This window comes from Haliotis cracherodii, unplaced genomic scaffold, assembly GCF_022045235.1.
Source record: "Haliotis cracherodii isolate W230 unplaced genomic scaffold, xgHalCrac1.p SCAF_4, whole genome shotgun sequence".
Taxonomy (NCBI): domain Eukaryota; kingdom Metazoa; phylum Mollusca; class Gastropoda; order Lepetellida; family Haliotidae; genus Haliotis; species Haliotis cracherodii.
Window position 1 is genome coordinate 24,691,997 of NW_027266297.1, and position 20,772 is coordinate 24,712,768.

At 43.2% G+C, this 20,772-nt stretch overlaps 1 protein-coding gene across 1 annotated transcript; it reads right to left on the reverse strand.

Annotated features, from left to right (window-relative positions):
- Positions 1-1,491: 1,491 nt before the first annotated feature.
- Positions 1,492-20,280, reverse strand: LOC139478604 (peroxidasin-like). Its single transcript, XM_071261157.1, has 13 exons — positions 20,197-20,280; positions 15,569-15,692; positions 14,233-14,354; positions 13,246-13,425; positions 11,862-11,919; positions 10,885-10,979; positions 9,925-10,032; positions 8,436-8,528; positions 6,784-7,245; positions 5,363-5,561; positions 4,295-4,464; positions 3,491-3,593; positions 1,492-2,829 (listed from the first exon to the last, which is right to left on the reverse strand). The coding sequence occupies exons 1-13, from the start codon at positions 20,255-20,257 to the stop codon at positions 2,769-2,771; spliced, it is 1,836 nt and encodes a 611-aa protein (XP_071117258.1). The 5' UTR covers positions 20,258-20,280; the 3' UTR covers positions 1,492-2,768.
- Positions 20,281-20,772: the final 492 nt, after the last annotated feature.

Here is a 20,772-nt window from a genome sequence, read left to right on the forward strand (position 1 = left end):
GGGTATTGTGACGTGATTGTCAACTTTGAGGTGCAAGGCCACGTTCCACAAGGCGATCGCACGGTAGCGCAACGACAGTCGTTGGTCTAAGTTAAAGTATATGAGTTGCGACAACCTTAACGCTACTATAATTTTGTGGAACGGACGCCTGAATTCTAAAGGTGGACCGTTGGATAGTATTAAATTCATACGTTTCAACTTTTGACGTATTTGAAGTATTACTGTGTTAAACTCAGTTGGATTATGTCGTGTAGGTGTCAGCCTATTCACACTCAACAGTATAATTCTAAAAACGTTATAAATGGCCAGTAATAAATAAAATACTATACTCGCTCCCGTTTTATGAAACTCGTGAACAGTTGTGGTATCTGACGAGCGAAAGCTATGGGGGACATGTCTGGGGATCGTGCAGGCCACGGCAGAACCTTGACGTTGTGGGCTGCATGGACGTTCTGCACGATTCGGGCTGTATGGGTGTGGCGTTGTCATACTGATAAAGGACACCACGTGGCAGCTGTTGTAGAAGTGGTAGGACAATCGGACGATCAAGACGAATGTCATCCATGTAACGTTGAGCTGTAACGACGTGGCGTTTGCCTCCTGCACACAAACTCCTCCCCCCACCTTAACACCCCCTCCACTATACGACACGACCTCCTGAACGTAACATGCCGCCGTTCGTTCTCCCCTTCGGTGGTAAACACGCTGTCTTCCATCAGCTCTGAATAGACATGCTCAAACCAGCTTTCCTCGACCATATGCCAGTTACGTCGCTTACAAAATAGCTGAATCAAAACGGTTTACTCAGTGAAACTTCGGCCATATATTCCGGTCTGCATGAATGAATGTCGTTGAGATACCGAATTTTGTCAACAGATCCCACGGGGCATATGTTGGATGTCCCCTGTATGTGAACTCCGAAGGCATTGGGTACACAGGACCACATACAGGGAACACCGCGCCATATACCCTCGAGATCGTTGACAACTTATAATGTCATGGTTCAATATGAACATATCCTTGTGCTCTGTGTGATTGCATCTGTGGGGTAACTTGTCGTTACAACGTTCGCTCGTCTCCCCGAATATCTATGGTTGATTTCCACGTGAACTGCTAGCTGTCTTTGATGTTTCGGCAAAAGCGGTGTTAATCTGCATCAAACCTCACTCATCTTACTTTTTGTTGCATCTTGACGTATATTTGAGGACATATACGGTGCCATCTGTTTACGGTTTGACATTTGACCTCAGAGTAAGTACAATGCCATTGACGGCCCACTCGTTTAAGGCGCCGCAATGGCAGAGTTGAAACCCTTAGGTGTACCAGAAACGTTTGATTGTGTGTTCGAATCCCATATTAGCCCTACAGGTTCTACACCCACATTAAGCTGAGACCCCGTAATGTAACTGAAATACTCTTCAAAGCACCATTAACCAAACACACTCACTTACTCACATATGAAACACAAAAAGCAAGCTTAATGTAGCGAGTTTAACAAGAAAATTGATTACACAAAGTATAACCCTAGAACCACGTCAATAATTGGTAAAATTAACTTAAACGTGGAGAAGATGTTGGTATCAGCTATGAAGCAGGGCGACCGTTTTTGCCCCATCTTCCAGGCTCCACGATTATATGACGTCATATGCCGGCATGCTGGTTTACATATTAAGCAATGGTGCAACAGCTGGGAAGGCCGTGCTATAACCATAACAACAACCGCCACCATCGCCAGGATCCACCTTCTTGCTTCAAACGACGATCGTAAGAGAAGATGTATGGTACACAGAGTATTTTATACTCATCTATTGACAGGGATATTTTGCGTGCCCAGTTCGGGTTCAATGCCTGGGATATAAACCTAATTTGAAACCGAGCGCTTTAGGGAGAGGTTTCAAATGTATAAATAAGCGGTAGATGCTCTACTGTGGGGCTACATCAAATTTTCAAAACACAGTAGGTGTGTCCCTCTCTAACATTGCAGCAAGATCGCTTTGAAAACGCTTTGAAAAACGGGTACAGGTTGGTTATAAATGTATCACATATCACTAAAGTTCAACATTAAAATACACATAGTCTTGACCAGTTCAAAAAAGGGTTCAAAACACAAAGTTTGTCAAAACAAACTTGACAAATAACCCTCAAAACTGAATCCAAAGATATATGTTTTAATTTCATAGGAGAGGCATAGAAGGGACACAACTCGTAATAGCCACAGGTGGCGATACGATCGAGCCTAGGATTTCCAGTGTAGTTCGGCAAGGGTGGAAACTGGACTTTTATAGTCAGTTAACCTCCTTGCCTCGGGAAGATGGGTTACAATAGGTCTTTAGCAACCCATGCTTGCCGTAAGAGGCGACTAACGGATAGGGGTACTTTTATTCGTATCTTTGTGAAAGTAAAGGGATTAGTCGTAAAGCACTAGATCAGCCGGAAAGACAGGTCATGTACCAGGAAAACACAAAGACATACGAATGCGTTTTCAAGTCAGTTAAAGTTTTAAAGAGAGGATTCAATTTTCACGTCACACAGAAATGTCGACTTGAAGTAAAACATACGAACATGGGAAGAAAGACCCTGGACTTCGGAGATCGGCCAGAACAGCCCATAAAAGACTGACGGCGGAATGATGGGTTAGCAAGTGTATATGAAGGAAGACCTAGCGGAGATCTGGGAATGGGTGAGTACGTTCATCTGCAAGAAGATATAGCAGAGATCTGGGAGTGGGTTAGTGTGCATCAGAAGGAAGACCTGATTTCAAACAGGTTTTAGTCTGTCCATTTCCGGAGGTTGATTGATGGAAGAGTTCTGCACTTCACGTTCATGTTCCTGTAATAAAAAAATGTTTCATATATTTAAACTCATCTTCATCCACATGTTTCATTGTTAGGCTTCATTCTCATATGAGGGGAGGTCGGGTAGCCTAGTGGTTAAAGCGTTCTCTCGTCACGCAGAAGACCCGGGTTCGATTCTCGACATGGGTACATTGTGTGAAGCCCATTTCAGTTGTCCCCCGCCGTGATATTGCTGGAATATTGCTAAAAGCGGCGCAAAACCATACTCACTCACTATGGATATGTTCATTAGGTATCTAAAGAACCATAGAGAGGTCAAGGATGTTGGTAGTGGTGAAGTATTTGAGGCTTATTTTGAATTCCTAAGTCTGGAGGGGGCACGGGTGGCCCAGTCGTCTGAGGCGCCGCGATTCGATGTGCAGAGTTGCGTCCCTTAGGCACGCCAGAAACCTATGATTGTGGGTTCGAATCCCGGTTCGCCCCAATTATGTTTCTAGGTTTGTCAGCACCATACCCGTGCTCGTGGGTTTCACCGAAGTGGTAAACGTCTGAGACCTGCATCACTTCGGGCTTTCCTCCCACATTAAGCTGACACGCAGTGATATAACTGGAATACTGTTAAACGCGGCGTTAAACCCAACTCACTCACTCACTCACTCCTAAGTGTGGAAACCCGAACTCCATTACAAACTCACCCAGCTCCTGGAAGTTTAAAGACATCAGGCTGGATATTGTTGATTTTGCTGTTGTCACAGATCACTTTAGCCAAGGTCACCTTACATATTTCATCTAGCTGTGCTGAAATGAAAAACAACGTATGTGTTCGGAAATCATCTTCCATTTTGAACATTCTGATTCTATCACGACATTTAGGAGATAAAATTCCTGTCTTTTCAAAGTTCAGAACGTAATTCTATACCCCTTAAAGTTGATTTATGTCCTGTTTCGAAAAGAAATTAATGTTTCGAAAAGAAGTGGAATTATTGCTTTCGAGATGCATGGTTCTAATTTCTGATTGGCCTGCCAGCCGTATTGAATCTATGCTAGATCATCATTTTGTTGATGACCGCATTATCGCGAAAGAAAGATAAATTGAGAAGCACTTCTTCTACCCCCACCCCCACCCCCACCGCCAACCCCATTTAGGCATTTTCAAATACTCATTTTCTTTAATAAACGCGTGTTGATATGTTGCCTGGAATATTATGAGCAGGTGTGGTAGTACATTTGATACAGAAGACACGGACAACAACTAAGTGAGCGCATTAAGAAATTCAATAAATATTTGAAGCATACTTTGGTGTCAATGCTTTGACGTCCTGTCTGTAGAACATTTTGGTGTTATAAACAGGCATTTTGAAATTATAAAATTGCATTCATATACTTGTTCCTATATAAATAATAAGCACAGACCATGACATATTTCAACTTGAATTGTTGTTTCGAACGCCTTATGGGCTATATTGATTCCGCTATGGAAGTCAAAGTAAACGCCCTACCTTTAGTAAACCCGTGATCTGGATCCAGTCCTTCGTACCAGAATCGATCCCCGTACCGTAGGTTATGGAACTGTGTGGCGATGATATAAGCAAACGTAGGTCCCACCATAGCTCCCGTCAAATGCTTCTCATTCATGCCGCCCAGGAATAAGTCAACTTGGCTCAGACTCCTGACATGCAACATCAATAGGCAAAATCACCATCTTTAAATATGTTTTTCCTATCTGTTGTACCAAGAGAGGTGATATTTATTTAGTTTGAAGTATTGTATTTTCTGGTAGGTAAAGTAAGGGGTCAGTACTCTGAAGATTTTTCAATAAATACTTCGTTACGGGCGGTCAGGTAGCCTTGTGGTTAAAGCGTGCGCTCGTCACGCCGAAGACCCGGGTTCGATTCCCGACATGGGTACAATGTGTGAAGCCCATTTCTGGTGTCCCCCGCCGTGATATTGCTGGAATATTGCTAAAAGCGGCGTAAAACCATACTCACTCACTCGTTACAATGTGGGGCGTCCGGCAGTGAGACGGGTGTTAAGACTGATCATATTTGGCTGATTCCCCAACAACTTGACATGCGCACACACACAATATAACATCATGCATATAACTTTTCTTACCCCCCCCCCCCCCCCCCCCCCTCCCCTAAAATGAGCAGTCCCTAAATAATGTTCAAATAAAGAACCTTATTTTAATTAACAGAAATATGTCATTTTTTTTTTTATCAATCCCACGCCTTTCATCGGGTACTTGTCCTATCCGGTGACCCGTGAAGATCCGGGGTAGAATAGGTTTTCAGTAACACATGCTTGGCGTAAAAGGCGACTATGCTTGTCGTAAGAGGCGACTAACGGGGTCGGATGGTCAGACTCGCTGACTTGGTTGGTTCATGTCATCTTGTCCCAATGGCGTGGATCGATGCTCATGATGTGAATCACAGGATTGACTGGTCCAGACTCGATTATTTACAGACCGATGTCATATAGCTGGAATATGCCCGAGTGCGGTGTTAAACAACAAACAAACAACCAACCTATCCGGTCTTGAATTTGTACGAAAGTTACGTACTTACTCATACAGTCCAACGGCACATTTGGGTACATTCACATCATCAGCAAGGAGATTCTTCATACCAGGTACTTTGGACCACTGGTAGACGAAGTCCATATAAGGAGGCAGTCCATGATCTCTACCTCGTTGAATGTTCAGCGCTACTAGATCAAGGCTCACCCCTGGGTTAGACGTGTTCTCAAACAGGTGGTCAGTCACACCTGTAAACAGTGGGGTAAATATACAACTGTATCATATAATGGGTAGGTTTCTCGGTTACTACGTTTAGTGTTTACAAACATGGCGTCGCCCTTGTCAATCGGTGATCGAGTCAGAATTTACTATTGGGAATCTGGAGAACTATTGGGATAATCGTTGTAATATACAAAACAATAGTCAAAGATACCGAATTCATAAGTCTAATTGGGATGTAGCAGAGAGATTTTGTCAAGTTTTGGTAATTTTGGACATATAATTTATCAACAGTTTAGCGAGGACACTAAGCCTCGCCTGGCGTGATCAGTGTCCATATCGATCTGTATTTGTAGACCTCTGTGACTTGGGGCTTTTCCCCAATTAAAAACAGTTTCAGTTGGCCGAAATACATCCGAAATGTTAGTGTTTCATTTATCGCTATGTGTACATCGGACTCTGCACTTCGTAACGTTATGAAAGGACAGGCAGACTCTAAGACATTTCATAAAGGGCATTTACTCTAGGGGGCGGAACGATGGGTTGCCGCGAAAGGGAATTAGAAACAATATGTGTAGACATTTATTATTTTGCCTATATGTAGTCACGCCACTGTCCAAGAAACAGGTTTCAGTTAGAACTATATTGACTGTTGGCACTGTCCGACTGACAAATCACTGATCTTACAATTCATATTAATACGCACAATCCAGGAAAACTTGCGATGAGCGATGAGAACAGATTTTCGAAGACAGAATTAAAGAATGACATTATATGATAAATAGGTTATCAGACTTGTGTGTTTTGGGGAGGTAAATATCCTGTATTATTAACGAATATACACGATGTATTAAACTCGCCAAGGCTCGCTAAATACATGCATGCACGTCGCTATATACATGTAAGTGCAATAATCTTGAACGCGATGTTAAGCCCCATTTCACCTCACCTCTACGTACCTCATGCCTGTCATTCTACTTCTGAATATAAAGAACTTTTGATAGGCTCGGATGACGTGAGCCATGTCATCGCACACTGACGGTTAAATATTCGCATTAAACGGAGAAGCTGCGTTTCTGATCCTTCGATTACCAAACCGTCCCAGAACCACACCCTTGCTCGTGTTTGGCAAACTGCAATCATCTACTGCCTCCACGCTTTGTTACATGAATTTAACAACTAAAAGTGGCTTTTAAGCCAACTCAATTACTCGTTACTTCAGACAGCTAATTGTTCCTTCTGTGTCCCTACCTGTAGAAAATGATTCATCAACCTTTTGGCTGACACCATCAATGATTCCATACATGACATTTTCAAAGCTCTCTGTGACATATGAGGTGTCCATGTACATCTTCGCTATATCCAGCTTAGGGTTTTTCTTTACCCTGTAGTGTCCAGCGATCTGAGAGTGACCAAACCTGAACGCAGCCGTAGCAAAGCTGTTGAAGACGCCGGGGTTTAAAGATGCGTTGTATTGATATGTCTTGGCCAGGTCGAAGAGTTGGTAGACATTATCACCGAGGACTTTCTTCAGCCAGTTGTTGTAGGTTATGTGCTGCATACTTCCAATGACAATCTTACGGGCTACCTGAAACAGTTTCTCGTCGTCCCAACTGTTAAATTTGGCTAGCTTGGTGGCAATTCTGTTGTGCTCCTTCACCCACAGGGTGTGCATGGCAGTCAGACCTGGGAACACGTTTACCCGGACGTCACCTGAAAAATACATGGACGAAAGAGGGAATAGTTGGGTTTAACGTTGGAACAATATTTCAGTTATATCACGCATGTCAGTTTAACGGGTCCATGCGGGTATGGTGCTGACTATCCAATAATCATGATCAGAGCCAATCAGGGATTCGAACCCATGATCATCGGATTCTGGCATAACTAAAGGTAACAAGTTGCTCATAATTATTATTATTATTATTAATATTATTATTATTATTATGATGTTTAGTAGTAGTAGTAGTGGTAGTAGTAGTAGTAGTAGTAGTAGTAGTAGTAGTAGTAGTAGTAGCATCTGCAGAGTGATTTGAATCTTAGGACGTTTAAGCGCCCTGTAAGTGTATATGATGTGGCTGGTGGCATGCGTGAAGGCACCGTCTCTACGATATAGGGGTAAGTTACTGTTGTATGGAATATTATACGTCCACATCTATCACTAGTATACAAACATACGAAATGATGTTTGAAAGACAAGAATTAAACATGAGAGCATCAAGTATATCCAACGAATTATTATTTTTTAAAACAAATTATCTTCTTCAAAACAAATCCCCCAAACACCTGAATGTCACTAGTCGGACCCTTCTACGTTGGAGTATAGTCTATTTGCAGGTGCTCTTTTATTGTGTAACAGAATCTTGCAACAACAAAAAACGACTTGTATTAGTGCATAACTTGGTACCCGCTTGAACGCAAACTTATGTTCCAAGTACACGCAAAGGTCATATTACACTTTCTTTGAATCTGATCCCCTCTGGGTGTATGCATATGTCGACAACATTTATTTTAGACCGTTGACAAAATTAACTCCTTTCAAATAACTTTCCTTTTCACAAACCTGTACATCTCAGTAACTACACACGATTGTATAAATACATGTAGATACAAGGTTTCCCTGCAAACGATTGTATAATTACATGTAGATACAGGGTTTCCCTGCTTTGGAGTGATTATTTTATCGTATTTTATGTATCCTTCGCTAGCCATAGCATTGCAAGGTAGATTAAGTACCTAAATATGATATCAAATTTTAAGAAATGAATGAGGAGATTACGAAAATAACATTTTCTCCCTTAACTTCACCCTTTAGCAAACACCTGGTATCATCACTATTTGGTAGTGATTCAATCAACACATGATTCTGATCGAGTCGGAATCGTACAATTGAATGCATTTACCAGCATCGTAGCAGGAATGTCCGTTGCGTTTCACACAGGTGGTCTGGTTGGTATGCGGAAGGAAGTCGCCGTTTCCTGTCGTCTCCATCAGCCCTGTTAATATATCACAGAAACGTTTTATGTTAACAAGATAAATATTTTTTTCATTCAGAGGCTGGTAACATGACCACAGAATTGACGTTGATAAAGCATTGCTTGAGGCCGTAATAGTCTTGACTATGGTGAAGAATGCAACAAACACTCACCAACTATGTGTATATGAAAAAACTGTAACCGCCGCCTGAAAAAGTTAATCACTGTCGCTCGACCTCGAATGTAATTTGTAATATCAGCATGGTAATTACCCGAACTGGTATGGACAGCTAAGATGTGAGTGATTGCTAGCGGCTCTGGTGCGTAAGCCACTCGCGACTGCTAAATCCAAGCATAGTTTGAAATTATTCCGAACTGTAGTGTTAATTCTTGTTCAACAGGGCTCGTGGGAGAGTATCTGATGCCCAAAATTTTGCGAATAATAGACATGATTAATGAAGGAGTGAGCTGTTGGTCGTCAGGTCGGTTGCCACCATTCGGTTACAAGAAAACGGGCACGGAAACGTCATGACATTGAGAACCGTTCAAGGTCGGGACCGTTTCATGTGACGCCAGCATGCGAAGATCGTGACCTGGGCCCCGTTCCACAAAGTGATCTTAGCGCTAAGTCGATCGTAACTCCCATTCTTTAACACTGACTTACTACAATCGTAGCGCTAAGATCGCTTTGTGGAACGGGGCCCTGCTCTGCTTGGTTAGGCGACAACGCCTTCCCACATGCACCTTTCTGAAGGAGGACTAGATGTCCGACAAACAATTGTCATGGCGGACATTGATAGTTTGACTCAAATTATCAGGTTTGAGGTCAAGAAGGTTGGTCATGTGCCCTATTGTGTGATCCAATGAGCGCAGATTCTTGTAGCGCCACGGACGGGCAAAATCTTGGCTGGAGGCAAGGAAACATGGCACAGATGCCCAGGAACATTCGTCTCCCAGTACTCCTTCGTGATGGATCAGTCATGATGTAGGGTTGCTGGTTCCATGACTACAACATGGCTACTGTGCAGGGGAATCTGTTGTGTGACAGGCACAGGCGTCAGCTCCTGGGGAGAAGTCTTCATGGCCAAAAGAGACCCGTGAATATTCCTGGGTAGAATAGGTTTTCAGCTACCCATGCTTGCCGTAGAAGGCGACTATGCTTGTCGTAAAAGGCGACTAATGGGATCGGGTGGTCAGTCTCGCTGACTTGGTTGATGCATGTCATCGATCGCAATTGCGTTGATCGATGCTCATGGTATTAATACTGGATTGTCTGGTCCAGACTCGATTATTTACAGACCGCCGTCATATAGCTGAAATATTGCTGAGTGCGGTGTTAAACAACAAACATGGCTAAAAGAGCTAAGGGGCGCTTAATCTTTTCAAGGCGTATATAGTTCTATATTTCAATACGTACCCCCGGTGTGAGCTCTCAGCATGGCCGTCTCTTCATCCGAGCCTCCATACACGTGGCTGGAGTCTATGTAGGCGGTGAGGGAGTTCATCTGTTCCCGGTGACAACCCTCTGTGAACATCACACATTTAATCGTTTTGAACACGTTCCACTAGAAACCCTTTCAGTTTTTGTGCTTAACTGTTGGTATGTATGACATTCATTGTCACCTAAATTCTCTTCATTTTACCTGACTATTGAATTAGTACTCTCTTGGAACAAGAGCCAAATTTAATGTAGTCACTATTGTGTAAAATTGACCTTATCACTTTTGACATATATGCCCGATTATCAAAGGTGACTTGTGCTGATATGAATGAGACTTGGTAAGAATCTATAAATTTATCTTAGTTATCATTCCCAATCCATTCTCACCTCCATCTCCGTTCAAGGAAATTTACAAATTTGAGGGTTCCTTTGTACGATTATTTGTATTTACAGTATATATTTTTTTTTCGGGGACAATGTGTTAGTCTACAAGTCTTCAAGTTCCATACCAACTTTTGTTATTTAGAGGCCTTTGAGATATAGCTGGAATTTTCCTGAGTGCGGCTTTAAACAAACAAAATTCACGCAATAGAAATGACGCATTCGCGCATTTACGAGCGCGGTACTCAGCATCAGTTTTATTTATGATGGTTCAGACACTTTTCCTTGTACACATGTGAAAGACATTTAAAAATTTGATGATGTCATATGTAATTCCATATTTTGTGTTTGTCCACATAAACTATTGCCTTGCCTTTGCATGTGTGTGTGACGGATAATACCGGTGGGATGGGATAAGCTCACCTATTCGCGAACACCTGGTGTCATCACTATTTGATAGTGATTTATAGTGATAGTGACAGAGCTCGTGATATAGTTGTTTTCATACAATGGCCTCTTGATGATCATGGAAAGAGTTCTGTGGCTTATATTTACCAGATGACTCATCGACAGGTATGGACCGACTAAACTCCATGCAGTTCCTGAACTGTCTGTCTCCGGGCGGAATCGGGATAGGGAAACATGGTCCTCTGTAATCAAGAGTAAGTAAGTGAGTGAGTGAGTGAGTGAGTGAGTGAGTGAGTGAGTGAGTGAGTGAGCAGGTTGTTTACGTCGCTTTCTTTTTGAACACACCCATTGGAGCTAAGACAATACTGTACTAAGAAATAGACAATACTATAAATGGTTCCCTTCCTAAGTAGGGGGAACGGTAGGCCAAGTCGCCTAAGGCGCCGAAATTCGCTGTGCAGAGTTGCGTCACTTGGGCACGCCAGAAATCTATGATTGTGGGTTCTAATCCCGGTTCGCCCCGATTATGTTTCAAGGTTTGTCAGCACCATATCCGTGCTCGTGGGTTTCACTGAAGTGGTAAACGTCTGAGACCTGCATCACTTCGGGCTTTCCTCCCACGTTATGCTGACACGCCGTGATATAACTGAGATACTGTTAAAAGCGTTGTTAAACACAACTCACCTAAATACCCATGTCCTCGATGTCGATTGCTTGTCGCTGAGACTGATAAGGATATATCCTCGATTATCCAGTGTATAATATCTCCATTCTGTTCCCTTCGGAATTGTTACTACTTGCCACTTTCAGTACCTTTCTCTCACTCAACAGCTCGACAAGCTGGATAATAGATTTGTTTCTTTTGTTTGTACGCCGCACTCAACAATATTCCGGCTATATGACGGCGGTCAGTAAATAATCAAGTGTGGACCAGACAATCCAGTCATTGACATCATGACGTAATTGGGAACGATGAAATGCATCAACCAAGTCAGCGAGTCTGACCACCCAATCCCGTTAGTCGCTTCTTACGACAAGCATGGGTTGCTGAAGACCAATTCTAACCCGGGTCTTCACGGGACTGGATCATCGAGGAGGATGGGGACACAACTGTAGGTACTCACTCGGAACTGGAGTGTGGATGGACACCATTCGCAGCCAATCCGGGACAACAGCCTGTCTCTGTCAGGAGACATAAAAAACAGCATGAGACAGGTTAATTATCTGGTTTTCAAATACGTACTTTGTTTGTTGTTTAACGCCGCATTCAGCAATATTCCAACTCTATGATGGCGGTCTGTAAATAATCGAGTCTGGACCAGACAATCCAGTGATTGACATCATGGGCATCGCAATTGGGATAGGGATGATATGCATTAAACAAAGTCAGCAAGCCTGACCAAATCGCCTCTTACGACAAGCATACAGTGTATGTTGCTGAAGACCAATTCTACCCCCCCCCCCCCCCCCCCCCCCCATTCATGGGAAAATTAATTAAGTGAGGATGCTGGAGAGACAGATCCGTGGGTATTGCGCTTCACAGTCACTCACGTTTGTGCTCAACGCCAGCTGAAGATGTTCGGGTGGTCAGGCACAGTGACTGGACTGATTGCGTATCGCCGAGCACTGACACCATGGTTCCGATACCACCTCGCTGGCAAAGCACGTAGGTAACAAAGAGCTGTGTGGGTGGAGGAATGAATCATAACGAATTACGGCATTTCCTCTATTAAACTGCTCGGGAGTCGAAATTTCGTCGTTGACCCGGCGTCAATTCTGTTTAATACTAGCACAGTGGCAGCTCACTGCCTTGCCGATTCCCACATTCTACAGCCATACCAAGGGTACATTTGCAGGAAACGGACATTGTTAATCACCAACACATCACAGTATAAAATAGGGAACTGTCATTTTCGACATTAATTAATTTCATCAAATGATTGACCAGGCCTTCATTAGAGACACGGCGTCTTATAGAGGCTTTGGACACAAAGTATGACCAAGCACCAGCGTATAGTGCAGGTCCGGTGTAAAATAGAGGAAATACGGTACATGTTACATATTTCTGAATGTTTAATGCCAATTCGCTGTAGAAGTTAAAACAACCATCTATACTGTTTGACCGTTTATTTGTTTGTTGTGTTACATCTCAGTAAGGAATATTCCACCGATATCACGGCGGTATGTGACAATTAGAGTCTGACAAACATGTGGTCGATATGTGCCGCTGTTAGGTATGGAAACTGTCACGTTGTCATCCTTACAAAAACAAGCACAAAGTGTCAAAATTAATCAAAGAGCGACAAATCGACAACGCAACAGTGTGTCGTATTGTCGCGCTTTGAATAATCATTATTATTTTACCAAAGGGCGACAATGTCCCTTCTAGGATTCCATAGTCAGGGCACGATTACCAAGTCACCAACCTTGGCCGCCGACCCAACTTAGTCGCCTTGGGAAGCAATGCTCTGCGGAGTCCTATGCTCACCGAACCAATAGAGTACTCACCCCCAGTTACAGGCGTGCCCGAGATGTCGTGGTCCAGGAACTGCCCCCACTGCATCACCATCTGGGAGAAGGGCCTGTCCTCAGTATCCTTGCTATCAAAGGGGAAGCACTCCGTGCTGACCTTCCTGGCACTGGGCAGAGGGTTCTTGCCTCCGCCGTACAAGCGAGGACTGCCGTGATCTACAGTGATGAGGTGAGGTGAAATGGGGTTTAACGTCACGTCCAAGATAATTGCACTTATATAGCGACGTGCATGCACGTGTGTGTGTGTGTGTGTGTGTGTGGCTGCTTGTACTGGTCCGGACTGATGCCGATTTATAGTGCTATCCCACTGTGATACCATGCCCCAGTTTAACATGAATACCCCACTCAGACACAGTATACTGACTTCGAGCCGACCAGTCCTTAGCGCCAGACAGGGTAACAACAAGTACCATCTTTTAACGTATTTCTGTATGACGCGGCCTGGGATCGAACCCCTGACTTTCCACTCTCCGGGCGGACGCTCAACCACTAGACCACGGAGGCGGTCCCTACAATGATGAGGCGTTGTAATATAGCATCTTTTTCGTAAAGAATCACTATACATTTGGAAGTTGCTTTACCTACGATTTTACATCTCTTACGTTTTATATAATTAAATAGTTTGGCTTTACTGCCTTTTCATCTTTGTAGGAAGCCCTTTTCCTATTTCGAAAGCAGATTATGCATTTCATAAAGGATAAATAGCGTTGATTATCACACGTAGGGGATTATTATAGTGGATGGTTCGTTGATACCGTTGATTATCACATGTCGGGGATTATCAAAGTAGTCGATTAGTATAGTCGACTATTCGTTATATCCGATTTCGTTATAGAAGAAGTTGGCTTGTAAGTTAATAATCTGGATGCTGTTCTGTAATCGTGTGGTTCAACAAATCAGGATTAAGATTCATACACATGACCCATAAACGCGAAGTCGGGGTAGAGTTATTATGATACTTACTGTCATCATACTTGGCTGGAAGAAATCGACGCATGGCTTGCAGAGGCGCACCCCAAATAGGATTATCCACGTTGTTGCACACGCCATCTATCGGTCGATACTCGAGTTTGGCCGCACAATCACTGAAAAGTACATAACAGCTATATATAACAAGGATTTCTGGTAAAATATTGTCGTTATGAGTTTGATTCGGTTGTTACCGAAAGCTGTCGAGCGCTCTGTATATGGTTGCTGCGATGGAGAGGTGAACAGATGGAGTGAGTGAGTGAGTATGGTTTTACGCCGCTTTTAGCAATATTCCAGCAACATCATGGCGGGGGACACCAGAAATGGGCTTCACACATTGTACACATGTGCGGAATCGAACCCGGGTCTTTGGAGTGACGAGCGAACGCTTGAACCACAGGTTTACCCCACAGCCCCGAAGAGATTGAGGATTCTTACCGGAAAATTTATTAAAGTCGATATATGAAGTGAGATATTGATTGAATTTTGTTTAACACTATAATATATTCATTTATATTACAACTATATCGCAACGGCATATAAATAGGCGAATCTGGATCAGGCATAACAGTGATTGATAGCATGAACAACTATCCAAGCCGGCGGGAATCGATGTTGCACAATGATCCTGACCACCCGATCTCATTCAGTCGGTCGCTACGACACCGGAACCTACTTGTATTTCTACCCGGAAGCCGCATCCCACCGCCAAACGACGTTAATAGACGTGTATTGTTACCCTGCTGGCGCTCGACATTAAGGGGCTTAACAAGGACTGGTCGGCTAGAGTCAGTATACTGTGTGGGGTATTCATGTTAAACTGAAGCATGGTATCTCAGTAGCACTATAAAATCGGCATTAGTCCGGACTCGTGCAAGCAGCCACACACACGAGCATGCACTATAGAAGTACCATAAATCTTGAACGGATGTTAAACACAATTTCACCTCCCCTCTACTTGGATACCACCCTGACTCTGCTGTCGAGGGCCTGTGTATAGTGTTTCGGATTCCTTGTGGGGACTGACTCACAAGAAAAAAAACTTCCGACATTATATCCAATTGACTCAAACTTCAGGATTAGTAATGATGATGCTTACGATTAGTAAATTCTTGAAAAAATGAAAATGTCTCATACATTAAGTATCTCTTTTCTCTCCACTGTTCGAGCCTTGGTGGGGGAAACAAAGGCCTTAATATAGTGGACTTATGTGGGATTGGAACTCCAGGCTTCGGCGCGAGAGGCAAACGCTGTAATCACTCGGCTACCCACTCCGCCCTTTATACAGGTATGCGCCAGTCTCACTGGTATACTGGCGTTTTCAACCTACTCTGTTATTCTCTCGCTTAGCCGTGCGCGTTCTCGTGCAATAACCAGTCCAAGCTTTGTGCCTTTGTTGAAGGTTCTGACGCCATCAGACAATCCCGACACTGCCATGTTGATGTTGCGTCTGCCTGAAGACAAAACATTAATAAAAGGAGAGAATAAATACGATTCCTTGTGATAAAAATGATAACTACGGTCGGTTGCGTAGCCTGGTGGATATAGACTCCCACGGAAGACCTGGGCTCGATTCAAATGGATAAAATATGTTAAGACCATATAGTGCCCGACTCAGAGATATTGCTGGACTATTGATTAAAGACGTAGAACAATAATCACAAGAATCACCTTTGACACATAACGAAAGATGTATTTTTAACGTTGTGCAGCAAGACAACAAGAATTGTGTTTAAATTTGGACCAAACAGAGAATCAAACCCAGGTCTCATTATGAGAAATACCTTAACCCTAACCACAACACTATCACTAATAATGATGTTACGAAGAAATTAAACAAAAATTTTAATGTCACATAGCTCCAAACTAGTTAACAAAACACCGGAGGGAGGGGTGCGTGTTTAAACCATTTTCGCACCATTGTTCATCGAGTGGGTGAGTTGGGTTCTACGCCGCTTTTAACAGTATTCCAGTTATACCACTTCGGTGAAACCCGCGAGCACGGGCATGGTGCTGACAAACCTAAAACATAATCGGTGCGAACCGGGATTCGAACCCACAATCATAGGTTTCTGGCATGCCCAAGGGACGCAACTCTGCACAGCGAATTGCGGCGCCTCAGACGACTGGGCCACCGGTGCCCCTTTGTTCATCGAAACATAGATAAGATGAGGACGACTTTGGTCATTGGTTCATTTCCCATAGCTGTCCCCTCTATGAACACTGTCAGCAGTATGCCCGTGTGACTAACGGGATCGGGTGGTCACAGGCTCGCGGACTTGGTTGATGCATGTCATCGTATCCTAATTACGTAGATCGATGCTCATGATGTCAATCACTGGTTTCTCTGGTCCAGACTTGATTATTTACAGACCGCCGTCATATAGCTGGAATTTTGTTGATTGCGGCGTTAAACAACAAACAAACAAAAGTATGCCCGTGTTCGTTTTTGTCTCCAAAGGGATATTGGAGTGAGTGAGTGAGTGAGTGAGTGAGTAGGGCTTAACGCCGCTTTTAACAGTATTCCAGTTAGAATGTCAGCTTAATGTTTGGAGGAAAGGTCTCAGACGTTTACCACATTGGTGAAACCCACGAGCACGGGTATGGTGCTGACAAATCTAGAAACATAATCGGGGCGAACCGGGATTCGAACCATCAGTTATAGGTTTCTTACGTGCCCAAGGGACGCAACTCTGCACAGCGAATCGCGGCGCCTTAGACGACTGGGCCACCCGTGGACCCCAAGGATATTGGAGATCCACGTGCACCATGACCCTCATGGGGATTCCGTCCAACACCATCTGGCGCGCCATGGTGTATCTATGATCCCCAAAGCGCCATTCAATCGCTCTGTAAATTATCAACTCACTACTGCAGATACTTATTGACCTGACTTGATGTGACTTCGGCAGATAATCGAGACTGGTTTTGGTCTGGCATTGACATTTTATATTTACTTAAACTGGATCGGTGTTTCTGCTGGTGGACAAAGGTCCCCGACTTTCATCCTAAGCACACCTCCCCTAATTCGTTGCAAAACATTTTTCTTAAGGGCTTCTCCTTTCTTGTAAGCAGCAGAATAGCTGCTCATTTTAATTCAAAATTAACATACTGTTTTTGTTTCAACAACATCAGTAACTACGATATCGTTTTACTGAATTGCCTGGTTGTTTTCGTCAAGATTCGACGTTGGTTACAGGCCGCCGTCGCTAGGAGGACTGCTGTGCGGCGTCAGTGGTGCGAGTTCTGCCTGTAGAGCAGGTCATGCTTACCCTTTTCAAAACACCTGGTGTCATCACTGATTTTGTGTGATTTTCTAAAATTTTCATCACTATTTGGCCTTTTCGCCCAATGGAATTTGTTTTGGGCAGATAATCGAGACTGTTTTTTTTCTGGCGTTTGGGTTTTATATGTGGTTAGTTCCGTGTCGTCGTACGCCACAATGGTATGTTTGGGCCAGACAGAAAAGCGGCGTTGAACCCAACTCACTTACTGGTCCAGACAGCCCGCCGTCATATTGTTTGAATATTCCTGAGTGTGACTTTAAACACTAGAGCCGCCACCCACTGGCTAGACATCATAACTGCATCTACGAAAATCTTGATGTTTGTTTTTTTCAAACCAGAAAACACATACCGATTTGAGGTGAGGTAAGGGGTTTAACGCCGCGTCCAATATTTGTGCACTTATATAGCTCACTGAGATACCATGCCGCAGTTTTACATGAATACCCTACTCAGACACAGTAAGCTGACTCCGAGCCGACCAGTTCTTCTTTTAGCCCCTTAATGCCGAGCACCAGACAGGGTAACAACAAGTACCATCTTTTAACGTATTTTGGTATGACGCGGCCGGGGATCGAACCCCGGACCTTCCGCTCTCCGGGCGGACGCTCTATCACTTGACCACGGAGGCGGTCTATACCGATTTGAAATTGATGGATGCATTTTGCTACTTTGTGCTGGACATAGCGCCATCTTAAGATACACGAATATCAAGTTTCAGAGGATTTCACTGTCTACTACATCCTGGTTCTGATACACGCAACAGCTCCTTGAAGAATTAATAACATACCAGGACGAACCCACAGCAATTAATCACAGACCACAACCTGTAAATACACGAGAAGCCCTCTTCACTGATTATAAACACTTTTCAATTTATATACACATTGTATTGAAGGAGAAGGGACACACAGGCTGTACAAAGTACTGTCATAGAAAATGATATAAGATAAAATCATCCAACTGTTAAGTGAATTTTAATATCAAATTTGATACTCATGACCGACCTTCAGCAAATTATAATGAGCTCGTCACACTCGGCTGAAAGCTAAACAATGGGATACCGGGTGCTTATGTATGAAGGGATACACAGGCCTTTTTATCAGTCGCTGGAATATATGATTCTACGTAAAAACTCCTCTCTTAAGAACAGAATGAAACCTTTGTATAAAATGCTTTCAGAAAACTGTAGGCGTAGCGCACCGAGATACCGTGATCATATTTACAAACTATACTGCTCAACACTCAAGTCTTTATAGGGAAGGCGCGGTAGGGTAGCCAAGTGGTTTAAGCGTTTGCTCGTCACGCCGAACGACCAGGTTCGATTCCGCACTTGGGTACGATGTGTGGAGCCCTTTTCTGGCGTGCCCCGTCGTGATATTGCTGAAATATTGCTATAAGCGGCGTGTCTTAAACTCACTCACTTTATAGTGAGGGAAACAGTGATTACCGCTGAGGCATTAGCATTCAGTACCCCTGTAAAAATTTAATCGGATGAGTCATTTTAAAAAAATAATTTTTTTTAAGTAACAGTGGATGAAGACAAGACTTAATTAATTGGCAGTCTCTGCAAATTTGCTTTACATACCTCCATTGGCAGTTCCTTGGATCTGCTCATTTAAAACGTATGACGTACATGTATACCAATTTAGTAGTTGATTACCCTTCATACACAGAGATAATGTCGAAAAATCACACGTGGTTTTGATTACAGTGTCTAGACCCGTGGAGGTGATACATAAAGTCTGCTTAGATGTAATGACCCTTTAACATGGCAATAGCCGTTTTGATAGTCGGAATCGTACAAAGGTATATTAAAGATTTGTGTCGCTTTTACTCTATAATATATACAGTCTTCAAATTATCCTACAACACTAGACAGGACTCAGTTCTTTCGGAATACCAGCCTCGATTATCTGCCCAAACAGATTCCATTCGGAGTAAAGGCAAATAACCGTGGAAAGTATGTGAATGGATCACTGAAAATAAGTAACTACACCAGGTGTTTGCGAAAAGGATAAACATGTGCTGCCCTACCGGTAGCACCCGCTAATCACACAATGCCCATGATAATTATGAATAAATCACACAAGTACGATTTTGTAGCCTGACGCTGCGCCTTGTAAGAATGTGCCGTTGGACTGTATGAGTAAGTATGTAACTTTCGTACACATTCAAGACCGGAAAGGTTAGTTGTTTGTTTGTTGTTTAACGCCACACTCAGCAATATTCCAGCTCTATGACGCGGTCTGTGAATAATCGAGTCTGGACCCGACAATCCAGTGATTGATATCATGAGCATCGATCTACGCAATTTGGATACGATGACATGAATCAACCAAGTCAGCGAGTCTGACCACCCGATCCCGTTAGTCGCTTCTTACGACAAGCATGGGATAGTAAAGACCTATTCTAACCCCGATCTTCACGGGTCAAGTTTGAAAGGAACGTGTAATCTATAGACGTATATCAAAACGTGCAAATCATTGAAATCATTGCAAATCCAACGGGCACCACTAGCACCGCAATAATATCTAAAAGGTATTATTTGAGAATAATTGGTATAACCGAATTATTCAAGTAAAATATAATACCCTGATACAATATGTAATGTAGTCTCATATCCTACCAAAACAGCATCTAACAAGAGTCAATAAGAAAGCAAATTATTTACCCCCAGCGACGAGGAGTGGCAAGCCTGCGCACAACAGTGCTACCAGATACATCATCATCATAACAGCCAGGGTTCCCCTGTTAAGTCAACAGCCTGCATTGTGGGTGATGCAGGTAGCCAGTACTTATATAGGGGTAATGCATGACGTCATACTTGAATGCACCACGTCCCCAGTATGTTACTGGTGCAGAGACATTGCTCAATATATATTACCTTATGATATACATTTCTATTCAATACTTATTCTCATCCATTTAAACCTTTAATACTGGTTGTTGTTATAAGCGTGATGCACTAGAATTTATTTGCTTTTACCAACATATACTTAGATATATACATTGGAAATGTGAGCATGAAGTTGCTGCTTGGTTGTTGTTGTTGTTTTTATTACACTGCGTTCACTGAGTGTTTCTAAATGTGATTCGCGAGGACGGCGGGTTTATCGCAAATTACTGTCTTTGATATAATTGTGTGAATTGAAACGGATTAAAAGATGCAAACCGCCTCTGTTTTCGAGTGGAAGAGCGTCTGCCCAGACGTCGAAAGCCCCATCCACGGCCAACATACATTAAAAGA